Raw genomic sequence first — 17,499 nt, 5'->3', positions numbered from 1 at the left:
ATTGTAAGGAGGTACTAAAGGTAAGTACTATTCTAAGGGACAGTAAGGTGGCAGCACTTTTGTAAGTGGGGCACTAAGGGGGCAACACTATTGTAAAAGGAGCACTAAAGGGGCATTCTACTCTGTAGGGAAAATAATGGGGCATAACTACTGCATGAGGGCACTAACTAGGCATAACTATTGTGTGGGGGCACTAATGGAGCATAACCACTAAATGAGGGCACTAAGGGGGTTTAACTACTGTGTGGAGGCACTAAGGGAGCATTCTATTGTGAGTGTGGCACTAAGGGGACATACTGTAACTACTGTGTGGGGCAGCTTTGTGGAGGCACAAATGATATGGGTGGGATTAGGCGTGTATAGATAGGCATTGGGTGGAATTAGATGCATGACTTTCCATGGTGCATGGTGACACTACTGGTCTTATCCTTCCTGGGAGGTATGTATAACTTTAGCAGCAGTATGTAGTCCTCATGAGATCAGAAAAGGAAGGGATGTAAGAGAGATTTCCTAGGTTTTCTGGAGGCTAAGAAGGCTGAGTGAGAACCCTTACTATATTCACTTGGCCCAGAAACAAATATAACTAGGGAACAGCTTTTCATTATGGTAAAACGTGTCAGAAATGTATGAGTGTGGCCTACAACCATTAAATAAGTGGGGACTTATGGATGGTGCAGTGGTTCTCACAGACTTACGGTAGGTGTCTTTCACACGAACGTGTGCGCTCCGTGGCTGTATTAGGGACCACATTTGCGGATCCGCAATACACGGGCGCCGTTTCGTGGGCATTCCGCATCACGGATGCAGACTTGAATGGGTCCGCAAATCCGGAGATGCGGAATGGTGCGGAACAGAAGCACAGAACGGAACCCTACGGAAGCACTACAGAGTGCTTTCATGGGGTTTCATCCCGTAATTCCGTTCCGCAAAAAATTGAACATGTCCTATCTTTTTGCTGAACGGGCGGATCGCGGTGTTCGTGCATTGCGGCCCGCAATTTGTGGGTCGCAGCATGGCTACGGGGCGCACACGTTCGTGTGCAAGAGGCCTTAGCAAGATTTAACTTGAATAGAGGTTTACTCAGATGGAGGCAATGAGCATACGGTTACAGTCTGTCAGAGAGGGCACAACCATATTGGTCACACCCAGTATTCTGGCACTGAGCTTAGGGGTACTTCTTGGTAGTTACAATAGCAACAGAACATGTTGTCTCCTTGTCAAAATTTGCTAAGTATATCAGGCAGTTGACCAGGCGTCTCGATGACTTCACTGCATCACGTCTCCTGCAGCAGGACTCTGACGTCATCAAAGTTCTCCCGGCCTCTAGTAGGCCACAGGCCTGAACCAGCCACCAGTAAATGGCAGGGAGTATGCAGATTCAGTTAAAAATGTCACTGGACAATGGCAATCCACTTTCCTTTCTGGGCCTGGTCGCGCCCGCTGCAACCACCATCATTATGCCATTGATCAGGTTTGATCTCTTGTCCAGAATCAATCTAGAACGACTTGCATCAATAAAAATAAAATCAATAAAATATATAGCTTGCAAAAAGATGAGCCGTATCCAGTTTCATCAGCAGAAAAAAAAACGGTATAAGTGTCAGAATATGGCGACACAAAGCAATCTTTAAAAAAAGTTTTATTTTTGAAAAATAGTAAAACATAGCAAAAACATAAATTAACAAACTATTATCTCATAATCATACTGACCCAAAGAATAAAGTTAAAATGTCATTATTACTGCACCGCATAAACAAAACCCAAACAACAATGGTGGAATTTCTTAGTTTTTTTCACACTGTCGGGCCAATCCTTTTTTTCTAAAAGTTATACAATTCACCTGATTTACCCCAAAATTGTGCCATTAAAAAAGCAACTTGCCCCATATAAAACAAACCTCATACGGCAATGTCATTATTGGCTTTTGAAATGCACAGATGAAAAAAAATCACAGCCCCTTAAAGGGGTTGTCCAATGAAAAATATTCTCCAATTTTCAAACCAGCACCTGGAGCTGAATACTTCTGTAATTGCATGGAACTAAAAATGTAGTATAGCCGCTGAGTTAATCAATAAAATGCATCTGTATAGCACCAACTGCTGTTTTTTTTTTCTTTCATATTTCTTTGTCCGGCTCACTGACATGGCCGCACATGCTACAAAGCTACAGCAGAATGGACACTTCCCATGATCTTTCAGCTTGCTATAAATCTAGCAGAGCAGTGAATGGGGAGATCTCTGGATCCATGTGAGGTACAGGGCTGGTTCTAGTTTTGTTAGAAAAAGACTGTCATTTACTGTATGATGTCTCATTTTCATTTTTTGCATCAGTCTAGGGGTGACCCCTTTAAAGGGGTTTTGCCATCACATACACTGGGGGCATATTGCACATACCTCTGGGACCCGCACCTAGAACGAGAACGAAGCGGGGAATTTAATGGAGGACGCACTGCACATGCGCAGCCGCCCTCCATTCAACTCATAGGGGCCACCGAAAATAGCCAAGCGCTGGCTCAGCTATTACTTTCTGCTCCATAGAAATGAATGGGAGCAGGGGCTGCGTGTGCGCGGTGAGCTCCCATTAACTTGTATGAGAGCAGCAGGAAGCAGCGCTTGGTTGTGGACAGACCCCGGGAAACCTGGGGTTCTCCAGCCACAGCTTTCCCCGCTCCGTTCTCCTTGTAGATGCGGGTCCCAGAGGTGGATTCCCTTTCTCTGTGATAGAGGATCATTTTAAATCTTAGGACAACCCCTTTAAGTGAAAAACGGCTTGCAGAGATGGGCCCTTTATATGTTGGGGACTGTGGCCCTTGATGACAGTCTCATCTTCATGACAATACTAATTTTCATTCTCCAACCTATCCACTCCTCCATCTCGACATTGATTGCACTCCTGCCTCTTTGCAGCTTGTTTTTGTTTTAGCTATCTGCTGACAAACCTTATACTAACTGACTTTATAAATAATGCATTATTTATGAATTAACAGTAAAATTCTGTCTCCAAATAACCTGAGATAATTATAATATAAATGTTAAAATTGTTGCTGTCTATAGCCACCACTAGAGGGAGCCCAGGAGATTACTGCATACAATGTTTACAGTGAACTCCAGCATGAAATAATATACAGTAGATGTGCTGACTGGTATAGCCATATACAAATATATAATTACTATAATCAGCACAGGATTTTAGTCAGGGAAACATCCACCGTGTATCATCATGTAAACTTGGCCTACATGCTCTCAGTTAACACTTCAAATTAACGTACAATTTTGTCTTGCTGGCCCTTTAAACTTTGTTTAAAAAAATCCTTTAATTAAGTAGGTAATTAGCTAAGTCGAAGTTAGCGGACAAGTGATAAAAGCAGAAGGTAGAACATTAGCTCATTGTGGACAGAGCCCCACTGGTAGGTATGGTGCTGCACCGAGGTCTGAGGCTTCCCTTCCTGCTGCTAATGATTAGTGAGGGCCGCTGACATCATTCAGCTTCTAAATCACCGCTTGTGAGCTCCGTTCAATCCCAGGATCCCAGTTTAGATAAGCCAATTTATAAATAGGTGATGGTCGCTTAGGTTCCCTGCAACATTGGAACATGGAAAATCCAAGCAGCTCCGGTTTGGAATATAACAAATGCAATTATTTATTTCCCATCAGATACAGGATTCACAGCATTATACACTTTAGATTTTGTAAGTTTTATATAAATTATATATAAATCGTTAGACTGTATTTAATAATGAAACTAAAAATCATTCAATTGCAAAGGCTAATAAAGACATCTTGGGCATAACCAGAGGCCGAGCCTCGGAGCAAACTATTGAATGTACCTCGCAGCCAAAGAAAAGTGTCTGGGTTGGTTGGATTACGGCAATATCAAATATGTGGAGCTCTTTTTTACGTTTAACTACTGTAGTACAATAAGTCAGCGTTCACACAATCAGGCCTAGTTCACAATTCAGTATTGGTCGGAGATTTCCAGCCAAAACGAGGTGTGGGTCCAAAACATAGAACAGGAGCAGATCTTTCTAATCTAATAATCGATGGAGGCTCCATTCCGGGTTTTTGTTTAAAAATCACTGAAGCGTGCAATAGGCCCCAGTGTTCGATCAGTGATTTTGAGTCAAAACAAGGTGTGGGTCCAAAACACCAAAACAAAGAACAGGCGCAGATCTTTCTAATCTAATAATCGATGGAGGCTCCATTCCTGGTTTTGGTTTAAAAATCACTGATGGAAATCACTGAAGTGTGGACTAGGCCCCAGTGTTCGATCAGTGATTTTGAGCCAAAACCAGGTGTGGGTCTAAACACGGAACCGGTGCAGATCTTTCCCTTATACTTTATCTGTGTGTAACCCCCAATCCTAGTTTTTGCTCACAATCACTGATGGAACACTGATGTGTGAATAAAGCCTAGCAGAAAATTTCATTTTAAAAAGAAAGGGATAGGTACAGTGTCAAATGTAAAGTTTGTTTTTTGGTGTGACTTAGGGTCCATTCACACGTCCGTAATTTGGGTCCGTATTCGTTCCGCAATTTACGGACCCATTCACTTTCAATGGGGCTGGAACGGATGCAAATCCACATTTTGGGATCCACATCCGCATTTTCGGGATCGGCATCCGTTTTTCCGGGATCCGTTTTTCGGGATCCGCAATTTAGTTCCTGAAAAAAATAGAACATGTCCTATTCTTGTCCGCAATTGCGGACCAGAAAAGGCATTTTCTATTATAGTGTCTGTGATGTGCAGTCCGCAAATTGCGGATCGCACATTGCAGGTGTCCGTGTTTTGCGGATCTGCAAAACACTTACAGACGTGTGAATGGACCCTTATTTTACACTGTGACCCAGACACTTGTAAATGTCTGGGTCATGGCGTCAGTAAACGGCCTAATTAGGTGCAAAAGGGTTGATTAGATGGGAAAGCGTTCATTTTTTCACTCTTTTTATGGAAAAAAGACCCTAAGGCCTCTTTCACACGAACGATACGGATTGGCTCAAGTTGCGTTCAGGGAAACTCACACCATTTTGCAAGCAAGTTCTGTCAGTTTTGTTTGCGATAATAAAAAACGCATAATAAAAAACTGAAGGTTTACAAACAACACCTCTTAGCAACCATCAGTGAAAAACGCATCGCATCCGCACTTGTTTCCGGATGCAATGTGTTTTTCACTGAAGCCCCATTCACTTTTATGAGACCAGGGCTGCGTGAAAAACGCTAAATATAGAACATGCTGCGTTTTTCACGCAACGTAGAACTGATGCGTGAAAAAAAAACACCTCATGTACATAGGCCCATTGAAATGAATGGGTCAGGATTCAGTGCAGGTGCTATGCGTTCACCTCACGCAGCTGTGGAAAACACGCTCGTGTGAAAGTGGCCTAAGGCTTTCCATATGTGACAGAGAGCAAGTATGCTCCAGCAACCTCTAGTCCTCCAAACTGGATGAGGCTGTAGCTGACTGAAGGAGGACTGTTAAACCTGCTCTGTCTCAGGCTGTATAGCAGTCTAAGCTTTAAAAATAAACCTTTAAAAACAATGTCGAGAATGCGATCTGTGGGTATTACTTGGAAAGCCTACTCTCAACTCTAAAGACTGTGGGGGAGATTTATCAAAACTAATGTAAAGGAAACTGGCTTAGTGGCGCACAGCAACCAATCAGATTCCACCTTTCATTGTTCACAGCTCCTTTGGAAAATGAATGGTGGGATCTAATTGGTTGCTATGGGCAACTAAGCCAGTTTTACCCTGTATCTCTCGCCGTATGGTGGCTAACACTACAATCCCAGTCTTGTCATAGCTGTAGATGCTATACCGCCTTAGAGTACAAATTGAAGCTTCCATCTATAAATCAGACGCACATGGAAGGTATAGTAGGCCCCCGTAGAAGCCTTCATGTGCCATTTTACAGCTCTATACAAATTGAAGGCTGTATGAAGCGGTATACTTGTGTACATGAGGCCTAATGCAGTAGAGATGGATTAGTGGCCTGTCAGATGAAAACTATTTGAATCAGAACAAGGAAATCAGAAAATGAGCAGAAAAAGGGGTAATTGTTATCTACTTAATAGGAAAAGAGATTGGAGGCACACGCCATCCACTCCTCCATTCTACCATAAAAGTCACCAGGTTACATTAGCATATAATGCAGGGTGCCATTTTTCATAGGATGACATGTCAGTGTCATGATGAGAAAGTGGCGGAGGTAACATGCTTCAGTTCACATAGGCTAGTATGAGAGGTCGTTTATAATCTGTTTGACAGTCTGATATCAGTAGTTTATCTTAACTAGTGCCGCCTGAACGGAACGTTATACGTGTAGCAAGCAGTGAAGGAATGTTACGGAGCCCCGATTTCTGAAGATCGTTTGTGTCTTTGTGATATCCATTTACGGTTTTTTGCAATATACAATTTACAAGAAAAGCACAAAATAACTAATGCAAAGGCAAAGTGGAGCAGGTGCCCATAGTCACCGCTTGGGAAATGAAAGCAGCCCGATTGGGTGCTATGGATAACGGCTTCACTTTTTCTTTGCATTCGTTTTGATAAACTTCCGCCAATATCTGTAATATAATATCATAAATATATGATCTAAATATAATATCTCATATGTCCTTGCAGAGTGGAAATTCAGTAGCCAAGGACTAAGGTTACATTTACACGACCGTGCAATCCTTTCCGCTTTGCGGTCCGCAAATAACGGAAGTGTGTCCGCATTTTGCGGACAAATGACTTCCGTATGTCTTCCGTTTTTTACGGTGCGCAAAAAACGGAAGGAAAAAAAAAGAGATAAAAAAAAAGAATTATTAAGGCCTTCAAAAATACGGAAACGGATCTTGTTGACAATCTCAGTTAACTCACGAGTTAGAGCACTTAGAATGGGGTCTCATTGATGCTGCATATACCGCCAGCTCTCCCCCTTCAGCCAGGTGAGATGTCAGCCAGCGTGGAGGAGGAGTGGGGGACATGTTCACAGGTTACAGGAGACACAGATCCTTCTCTCTTCCAGTGTAACTGTACATGTCACCAGGGAGAAGGTAACATGGACTTCTGTGCCTGTTATCAACCTTCACCACCCTTTGATCAGAGAGCATACTTGCTCTCTGTCACATATGGGGTTCTTTTTTATTTCCAGAAAAGGATGTGAAGATAACAGTTTGCTCATCTAATCCCCCCCCCCCCCCTCCATCTGCACCATTAGGCCATTTATTGATGCCATGACCTAGACCAGGAATCGGCAACCTTTGGCACTCCAGATGTTGTGAAACTACAACTCCCAGCATGCTCTGTTCACGTCTGTGGGAGTTCAGAAAAGAGCCAAGCAAGTGTGCTTTATGGGGGATGTAGTTTCACAGCACCTGGAGTGCCGAAAGTTGCTGACCCCTGGTCTAGGTCATGGCATAAATAAATGGCCTAAAGGTACAGAGGTGGGGGATTAGATGAGAAAACCCTCATCTTCGCATCCTTTTCTGGAAATAAAAATTGGCCCAAATAAGTTGGCCCAAACATCAATAAAGTTCACTTTATACTGTCCCTATCCTGTCCATACCCGACCTATACAGTAAAATATACAGACTGCTTCTCTAACAATACCTGTTACTAGTGATGAGCGAAGTGAGCTTCAGATCCGGAGTCGCTTTGCTCAAAACTTCTGACCCATCTCCATACAGCATTAAAATGTTCGGCCTTCGATGAGTCGCCTGACTTCGCCTCCTTGGAGGCCATACATTTTAATGCTGTACGGAGACGGATCTCTGTACAGCATTAATTCGAAGTTTTGAGCGAAGTTTATAAATGCAACACCCAAACCTAGCACAGTTCATTAGAACCAGAGTTATGGCAGTCTAACTCATTTTCTGATGAACTACAGGAGGTTCAGGTGCCGAGTCCATAATAGGGGTGCAAAAAAAGCACATATTATACCCATCTGAAGGCGGCCTTAGTTAATGAATGATATTCAGTTTTGACATTTATAGTTGTTAATTAGGATTATATAGTTTGTATAGGATGATTAAAATTATATACTACATAATTTCCTATACTTGCATGCAAAAATTGGCGTATTTCTGCAGTTTTTGGATTTCTTTCTTTACATACAGTATTTACATGTCCAATTTTTGCTAATAGCGCTTTACTGTGACGTTTCATGAAGGAGTTTACATTTCGGTAACAGAAGCTGGCTGCCATGTACATTTTTAACACATATGTGGATGATGACCATATATTGCATGGCCTCTGTTCCAGATTTTTAAGAGAACAAGCTCATTGATGTATACATTTGTGGTATACATGAGCTCTGCTTCCCTCAATATAATATTTTTTAAATTGTTTTTTTTTATATATATAAACTTCTGCTTGAATAGGAGTTTTAGGTGCAAATGTTTGCCTCGATACATGTTTTTTCAATAATCCATTTTGTCACAAAGTTAGGGTCCATTCACACGTCCGTTGTTTCTTTCCTGATCTGTTCCGATTTTTGCTGAACAGATCTGGACCCATTCATTTTCAATGGGTCCTGAAAAAAAATCTGACATTGTGCTGTCCGTTTTTTTTCAGGACCCATTGAAAATGAATGGGTCCAGATCTGTTCAGCAAAAAACGGAACAGATCAGGAAACAAACAACGGACGTGTGAATGGACCCTTACCTGAAAGTGGACTTGCTTGTCAACAGTCCATCAAGGCAGCTGCAGTCAGGAAATATTTAGGTGCTTTTTTTTTTTTTTTTTTATATATATATATATAATGACTGTAGTCTCTGTATTTTATACATTTTTACTTTTTTTTTTTTTCCAGCTTAAAACCAGATTTTGTGTTTCCAGTTCTGCTGTTTTTGTAAATGTAAGCATATTTATGAACTCTGCACATGTTGAATGTTTATAACTAGGGATGAGCGAATGGACTTCGGATGAAACAGATGACCATGGGCTGCAGGTGCCAACTCTGCGCTTTCAGCAGGGGACCGGGTGGGAGACAATCTGAAGGAACTGGAGGCACGGTCAGCCATCCAATCTACTACCGCCTCTATTTGTTCTGGCCTCACCATTCGTGCACCGGTATTCGGGCCTATAAAATGACGCTAAACATCCTGTCGCCTACGTGCACCTGAGGAAGGTTCATTTGGGCGTGTAGGTGGCACAGATCGACCACATCCTCTCCCTGCAACAGGAACTCCACCAGCACCACATCCATTATTTGATGCTCTCCTCATTCTTTGAGGTCACCCACCGAACTAAAAGACAGATTAACTATATTAATTTCCCTTTCAAATATTCAGTGCACGTGTATCTCACACCAAAAATGGGTATATGTTACCGACAGAGCTAACTGTGATGGCTTCTAAGTGCCCACAGCTTAAAAGCTTGTTGATTGGTTGCCCTGCAGCCTTTTAAAAGCTTTAATAAATGCCCGAACTCCTAACTTTTCCAGCAAAGTTAGGGTTCGGCTCAGAGTACCCGAACTCGCAAAATTTGGTACTACTCGCTAGACTTGCGAAGCAATAACTTCGGCTCATCGGAGCCAATACATTCTAATACTTATACACCTATACAAAAAAACTGAGTTTAAGAAGGCTCCAAATAAATAATAATCTTTATTAAGTGTATATATATATATATATATATATATATATATATATAAAGAAATTATAAAAATAGAGACAAAATACATCAAGACAAGTGTGTGCGGTACACCTGAGCGAAGTTTACATAAGTACAAATCTCATATAAGGGGGAGGGATGCAATAATTATACATCCCTTGAACAAGGGTAAATAGATGGTCAAACGTATCAAGTAAATGCTAGTGCATTACAATGCATAAAAAGCTATACACAAAAACCACCCCTCATACAGAATGTAACATCAATCTATCACCTCAGGAGAAGCGCAACCCCAGACGCGTGTTTCGGCAACACCTTTATCTGGTGATTTCCCCATTATTATCACTAGTCCTGATGTGGAAAGCTCCATAAAAGGTACAGTTGCAAGAAAAAGTATGTAAACCCTTTGGAATAATATGGATTTCTGCACAAATTGGTCATAAAATGTGACAACAATCTAAGTCACAACAATAGACAATCACAGTCTGCTTAAACTAATAACACACAAATAATTAAATGTTACCATGTTTTTATTGAACACACCATGTAAACATTCACAGCGCAGGTGGAAAAAGTATGTGAACCCTTGGATTTAACCCCTTAGGGACCCATGACGTACCGATACGGCATGGATCCTGAGTCCTTAAGGACCCATGACGTACCGGTACGTCATGAGTTTAAATTGAGATTGTGGCGCCCCAGGGGTTAATCCGCACAGGATGCCGGCTGAAATCATTCAGCCGGCAACCTGTCACAACGCCTGGAAATGATCTCCCCCCCCCCGTATCGGCGATCGCAGCAAACCGCACGTCAATTCAGACCTGCGGTTTGTTGCGATTTCTGCTGTTTCTGATCGCCGCGGTCCCTGACCGTGGCGATCAGAAACTTTAGTGTGGCACAAATATATAGTTATCACCCCCCCTGCATGATTTTAGCCTGGTGGGAGGTGCAGGGGGGGTGTTGCAGGCGGTGTGGGCGGTGCGGGAGGCGGGCGGTGCGGCAGGCGATCCTCCGCCCGCCTCCCGCCAAATAATCGTTTGTGTACAGTGGGTATACCAGGGTGCCAGCACATTGCTGACACCCTGGTATAAACGGCTGACATCTGAATGGATGTCAGCCGTTTAACCCTTTCCATACAGCGGTCCATACGGACCGCTGTATGGAAAGAGTTAACCGTAAGATGCGGCTCCCTCCCTCTCCCATCGGGGGGCTGCTGTGCCTTTGCAGCCCCCCGATGGGAGAGGGAGAGAGCCCCCAGACAGCCCCCCGAAGCCCCAGTCCTTACCCTTTCCCATCTGCGAAGTTGTGGCCACAACTTTGCAGCGGGGGAAGGTTCCCATGGCAACAGGATGCCTTCTCAGGCGTCTTGCTGTCCATGGTGCTGAACAGATCTATGCTAAAAGCATAGATCTGTTCAGTGTAAGTAAAATACAGTACAGAACCCTATATAGGTTCTGTACTGTATTATACAAACATCAGACCCACTGGCTCTTCAAGAACCAAGTGGGTCTGGGTAAAAAAAAAAGTAAGAAAAAGTGAAAAAAAAGTGAAAATCAAAAAACACATTTATCACTAATTAAAAATGAAAAAAATAAAATTCCCAACACATGTTTGGTATCGCCGCGTCCGTAACGACCTGATCTATAAAACGGTCATGTTACTTTCCCCGCACGGTGAACGCCATAAAAAAATAAATAAAAATATGAGTTAATTTAATTTTTGCCAACCTTACTTCCCAAAAAAGGTAATAAAAGTGATAAAAAAAGTTGCATGTACGCCAAAATAGTGCCAATCAAACAGTCATCTCATCCCGCAAAAAATGAGACCCTACCCAAGATAATCGCCCAAAAACTGAAAAAACTATGGCTCTTAGACTATGGAAACACTAAAACATGATTTTTTTTTTTCAAAAATGAAATCATTGTGTAAAACTTACATAAATAAAAAAAAGTATACATATTAGGTATCGCCGTGTCCGTATCGACCGGCTCTATAAAAATATCACATGAGTTAACCCCTCAGATGTCGTCTTACGTCACAAAAAGTGCAATAGCAAGCAATCAAAAAGTCATATGCACCCCAAAATAGTGCCAATAAAACAGCCATCTCATCCCGCAAAAAATGAGACCCTACATAAGATAATCGCCCAAAAACTGAAAAAACTATGGCTCTTAGACTATGGAGACACAAAAAATTTTTTTGTTTTAAAAATGAAATCATTGTGTAAAACTTACATAAATAAAAAAAAAGTATACATATTAGGTATCTCCGCGTCCGTGACAACCTGCTCTATAAAATTACCACATGATCTAACCTTTCAGATGAATGTTGTAAATAACAACACAAAAAAAACGGTGCCAATAAAGCTATTTCTTGTTACTTTGCCGCACAAAAAGTGTAATATAGAGCAACCAAAAATCATATGTACCCTAAACTAGTACCAACAAAACTGCCAGCTTATCCCGTAGTTTCTAAAATGGGGTCACCTTTTTGGAGTTTCTACTCTAGGGGTGCATCAGGGGGGCTTCAAATGGGACATGGTGTAAAAAAAAAAAACAGTCCAGCAAAATCTGCCTTCCAAAAACCGTATGGCATTCCTTTTCTTCTGCGCCCTGCCGTGTGCCCGTACAGCTGTTTACGACCACATATGGGGTGTTTCTGTAAACTACAGAATCAGGGCCATATATAATGAGTATTGTTTGGCTGTTAACACTTGCTTTGTTACTTGAAAAAAGATATTAAAATGGAAAATCTGCCCAAAAAGTGAAATTTTGAAATTGTATCTCTATTTTCCATTAACTCTTGTGCAACACCTAAAGGGTTAACAAAGTTTGTAAAATCAGTTTTGAATACCTTGAGGGGTGTAGTTTCTTAGATGGGGTCACTTTTATGGAGTTTCTACTCTAGGGTTGCATCAGGGGGGCTTCAAATGGGACATGGTGTAAAAAAACAACAGTCCAGCAAAACCTGCCCTCCAAAACCAAACAGCGCACCTTTCACTCTACGCCCCGCTGTGTGGCCGTACAGTAGTTTACGGCCACATATGGGGTGTTTCTGTAAACGGCAGAGTCAGGGCAATAAAGATACAGTCTTGTTTGGCTGTTAACCCTTGCTTTGTTAGTGGAAAAAATGGGTTAAAATTGAAAATTAGGCAAAAAAATGAAATGCTCAAATTTCATCCCCATTTGCCAATAACTCTTGTGCAACACCTAAAGGGTTAACAAAGTTTGTAAAATCAGTTTTGAATACCTTGAGGGGTGTAGTTTATAGAATGGGGTCATTTTTGGGTGGTTTCTATTATGCAAGCCTCGCAAAGTGACTTCAGAGCTGTAGTGGTCCCTAAAAATTGGGTTTTTGCAAATTTCTGAAAAATTTCAATATTTGCTTCTAAAGTTCCAAACCTTGTAACATCCCCAAAAAATAAAATATCATTCCCAAAATAATTCAAACCTAAAGTAGACATATGGGGCATGTAAAGTCATCACAATTTTTGGGGGTATTACTATGTATTACAGAAGTAGAGAAACTGAAACTTTGAAATTTGCAAATTTTTGAAAATTTTTTGTAAATTAGGTATTTTTTTTACTTCATTTTACCAGTGTCATGAAGTACAATATGTGATGAAAAAATAATCTCAGAATGGCCTTGATAAGTCAAAGCGTTTTAAAGTTATCAGCACTTAAAGTGACACTGGTCAGATTTGCAAAAAATGGCCAAGTCCTTAAGGTGAAATAGGGCTGAGTCCTTAAGGGGTTAATACCTGGTTGAACCTCCTTTGGCAGCAATAACTTCAACCAAATGTTTCCTTTAGTTGCAGATCAGACGTGCACAACGGTCAGGAGTAATTCTGGACCATTCCTCTTTACAGAACTGTTTCAGTTCAGCAATATTCTTGGGATGTCTGGTGTGAATCGCTTTCTTGAGGTCATGCCACAGCATCTCAGTCGAGTTGAGGTCAGGACTCCGACTGGGCCACTCCAGAAGGCGCATTTTCTTCTGTTTAAGCCATTCTGTTGTTGATTTACTTCTATGCTTTGGGTCGTTGTCCTGTTGCAACACGCATCTTCTGTTGAGCTTCAGCTGGTGGACAGATGGCCTCAAGTTCTCCTTCAAAATGTCTTGATAAACTTGGAAATTAATTTTTCCTTTGATGATGGCAATCTGTCCAGGCCCTGACGCAGCAAAGCAGCGCCAAACTATGATGCCCCCACCACCATACTTCACAGTTGGGATGAGGTTTTGATGTTGGTGTGCTGTGCCTCTTTTTCTCCACACATAGTGTTGTGTGTTTCTTCCAAACAACTCAACTTTGGTTTCATCTGTCAACAGAATATTTTGCCAGTACTGCTGTGGAACATCCAGGTGCTCTTGTGCAAACTGTAGATGCGCAGCAATGTTTTTTTGGGACAGCAGTGGCTTCCTCTGTGGTATCCTCCCTTGAAATCCATTCTTGTTTAGTGTTTTACGTATCGTAGATTCGCTAACAGGGATGTTAGTATATGTCAGAGACTTTTGTAAGTCTTTAGCTGACACTCTAGGATTCTTCTTCACCTCATTAAGCAGTCTGCGCTGTGCTCTTGCAGTCATCTTTACAGGGCAGCCACTCCTAGGGAGAGTAGCAGCAGTGCTGAACTTTCTCCATTTATAGACACTTTGTCTTACCGTGGACTGATGAACAGCAAGACTTTTGGATATACTTTTATAACCCTTTCCAGCTTTATGCAAGTCAACAATTCCTAATCGTAGGTCTTCTGTGCGAGGCATCATTCACATCAGGCAATGCTTCTTGTGAAAAGCAAACCCAGAACTGGTGTGCGTTTTTTATAGGGCAGGGCAGCTGTAACCAACACCTCCAATCTCATCTCATTGATTGGACTCCAGTTGGCTGACATCTTACTCCAATTAGCTCTTGGAGATGTCATTAAGTCTAGGGGTTCACATACTTTTTCCACCTGCACTGTGAATGTTTGCATGTTGTGTTAATAAAAACATGGTAACATTTAATCTTTGTGTGTTATTAGTTTAAGCAGACTGTGATTGTCTATTGTTGTGACTTAGATGAAGATCAAATCACATTTTATGACCAATTTGTGCAGACATCCATATCATTCCAAAGGGTTCACATACTTTTTCTTGCAACTGTATGTGTATCTTGCTTTCCCCGGCCACTACCTAGTGTTGTCAGCAGTTTAGCATGATCAGAACTGCGGATGGGCTCATGTTAAATAAATATTTGCATAGTAGTGTTTAAAACAGGGGAGGTGGGAGGAAAACACTTCCTTCAGTACCCAGCAAGCCTCGGAATAGGGGTGTTGGGGAACTGGTGAGTAGCTCTTTTTTCTCATGTTGAGTCCTATCTAAAAAAAAATCCACCACACTGGACAATCTTGTAAAGCAGAACCTCTCTTGCTTAAAGGCAATGGACACCTTTAAGTCTTACAAGTTTCACTTCCAGTGCATTTGCTGACTAGAAGACTATTTTCACACTGAATCCATCAGGGAACTGCTGTGGTAGCTGAATCCATAGCCCTTATTTCTACATTCCTAGCAGCTCCAACTCTTGATATAGCTAAAATTGTTAGATAGGAATGTACATTTAATGAGTGTTTATGAGCTGTCAGCAGTTCAGCGATAAGGACTACAGACTTAGCCGTAAGAGCAGCTTCCTGAAAGTCAGAGCTACAGAAGGAAAACTGCTAAAATTTTATAAATATCAACTGAATGATTTTATCCTAAGATCAGTAGGATACAATAATAATAAAAAAAGGGTCTCCAAAGTGGTCCATAGCTTTCAGATCTATACAGGAAAGGGTGTAGTTCTAAGTCCCCCGATCCAGAGTCATGTCTACCTTTGCTTAGCGGTGCAAGGAGCCTTGAACACAGGACAATGTACAGACACGTGTCCTAGCCCACTATATGGTGCTCTTTAGGCTGTTGTACTTAAAAAGCATCTGATAGAACATGGAATGGGGGCTGTATTACTACTCTGTTGTATGAAGATTTAATATTCGTGTGCATAAGGCCCTAGTATGCCATGCAGATATCCCTCATCACAGAGGGCAATGTTTACTATATATTGACTCCTAACTATTAGGCCCCTTTCACACGGGCGAGTTTTCCGTGCGGGTGCGATGCGTGCGGTGAACGCATTGCACCCGCACTGAATCCTGACCCATTCATTTCTATGGGGCTGTGCACACGAGCGGTGATTTTCACGCATCACTTGTGCGTTGCGTGAAAATCGCAGCATGCTCCTCTTTGTGCGTTTTTCACGTAACGCAGGCCCTATAGAAATGAATGGGGTTGCGTGAAAATCGCATGCATCCGCAAGCAAGTGCGGATGCGGTGCGATTTTCACGCATGGGTTCTAGGTGACAGTCTATTCACTGTATTATTTTCCCTTATAACATGGTTATAAGGGAAAATAATAGCATTCTGAATACAGAATGCTTAGTATAATAGTGCTGGAAGGGTTAAAAATAATAAAAAAGTTAACTCACCTTCTCCTCCTGTTCGCGTAGAGGCCGGTCTGTTCTTTAGCTGTGGCTGAAGGACCTTTGATGACGTCAGATCACATGCTCCATCACCATGGTGATGGACCATGTGATTGGAGCATGTGATCTGACATCACCTCAGGTCATTCAGTCCACAGCTAAAGAACAGACCGGGATCTACGCTAACAAGAGGAGAAGGTGAGTTAACTTTTTTTATTATTTTTAACCCTTCCAGCACTATTATACTAAGCATTCTGTAGTCAGAATGCTATTATTTTCCCTTATAACCATGTTATAAGGGAAAATAATACAATCTTCAGAACATCAATCCCAAGCCCGAACTTCTGTGAAGAAGTTCGGGTCTGGGTACCAAACATGCGTGATTTTTCTCACGCGAGTGCAAAACGCATTACACTGTTTTGCACTCGCGCGGAAAAATCGCGCATTTTCCCGCAACGCACCCGCCTCTTATCCGGGCAAAAAACATGACGCCCGTGTGAAAGAGGCCTTAGTCTTTCACATGGCACCTATGTTCATTGTGTTCCATTTGCAGATGCATGCAGCTGTAAAATCTACAGTCCTTCAGCTATTTTTCTGCAGGTTACAATGATGCCACATGTATATCATTATTAGTCCTACATTCTGCAATATCAGGCCCATGCCTATTTTTGGAGGGATCTACTTAATTTTCGGTCATGATAATATTACCTAAGCTAGTACTAAACTCATTGTTCTTGTTTTATTGTATTAAATGTATTTTATTACCTCTTTATAGGTACATTTCTCTTCTGCTGGACACCATTCTTTGTCGTGCACATCACCCGAGCGTTGTGCGAGTCCTGTTATATGCCTCCACCACTCTTCAGCACCGTCACATGGTTGGGATACGTCAACAGTGCCCTGAACCCGGTCATCTATACTATATTCAATACAGAGTTTAGGAACTATTTTCGCAAAGTGCTTCGATTGTGCTGCTGATCCATGGAGATGTCAGACAGCACAACACGTCCTGATGGAATCAGTGGCTCTGAACTTTACTGCGCAGACTGTATGACATGCTTCTTTTTAATCATCTGTGTTGGGACAATTTGTAGAAGAATCCAGCAGGAAATGGAGATAAATTGTCATCCGACTGCTCTAGGAATTAATTCTGGGTTTGGAAACGTTCTTTATTTAAAATGAAGAGCTAATAAAATCTGTAATAGGGTGTTCAGTAGAGATGTTGGAGGAGCAGCAGATATATAGTAGAAATGGGTCATCATGTGGCTCAGTTATCTATGGCTGTGGTTAACCATGATGTCATCCATGTGGAGTTCATTGATGGGTTCAACAATACAAGAATTACATTTAGCTTTCCATAGGTGGAAGTATGTACTAAGTTGCTTTCTCTACCGGCGTAAAACCCTTCTGCT

General features: G+C 41.8%; 1 protein-coding gene across 1 annotated transcript in view; it reads left to right on the top strand.

The window, feature by feature from the left end:
• Window positions 1–17,124, top strand: part of DRD4 (dopamine receptor D4) — a 51,889-nt gene extending 34,765 nt beyond the window's left edge. Inside the window, exon 4 of the mRNA XM_044270926.1 lies at window positions 16,863–17,124. Coding sequence (XP_044126861.1) covers window positions 16,863–17,065 — 203 coding nt within the window. The 3' untranslated portion in view covers window positions 17,066–17,124. The remainder of the gene's footprint in view (window positions 1–16,862) is intronic.
• Window positions 17,125–17,499: the final 375 nt, after the last annotated feature.

The sequence above is a fragment of the Bufo gargarizans genome, chromosome 10, assembly GCF_014858855.1.
Source record: "Bufo gargarizans isolate SCDJY-AF-19 chromosome 10, ASM1485885v1, whole genome shotgun sequence".
In the NCBI taxonomy this organism is placed as follows: Eukaryota; Metazoa; Chordata; class Amphibia; order Anura; family Bufonidae; genus Bufo; species Bufo gargarizans.
Note: the sequence above shows the minus strand (reverse complement) of the source record. Positions and strands in the feature narration are given on the sequence as shown.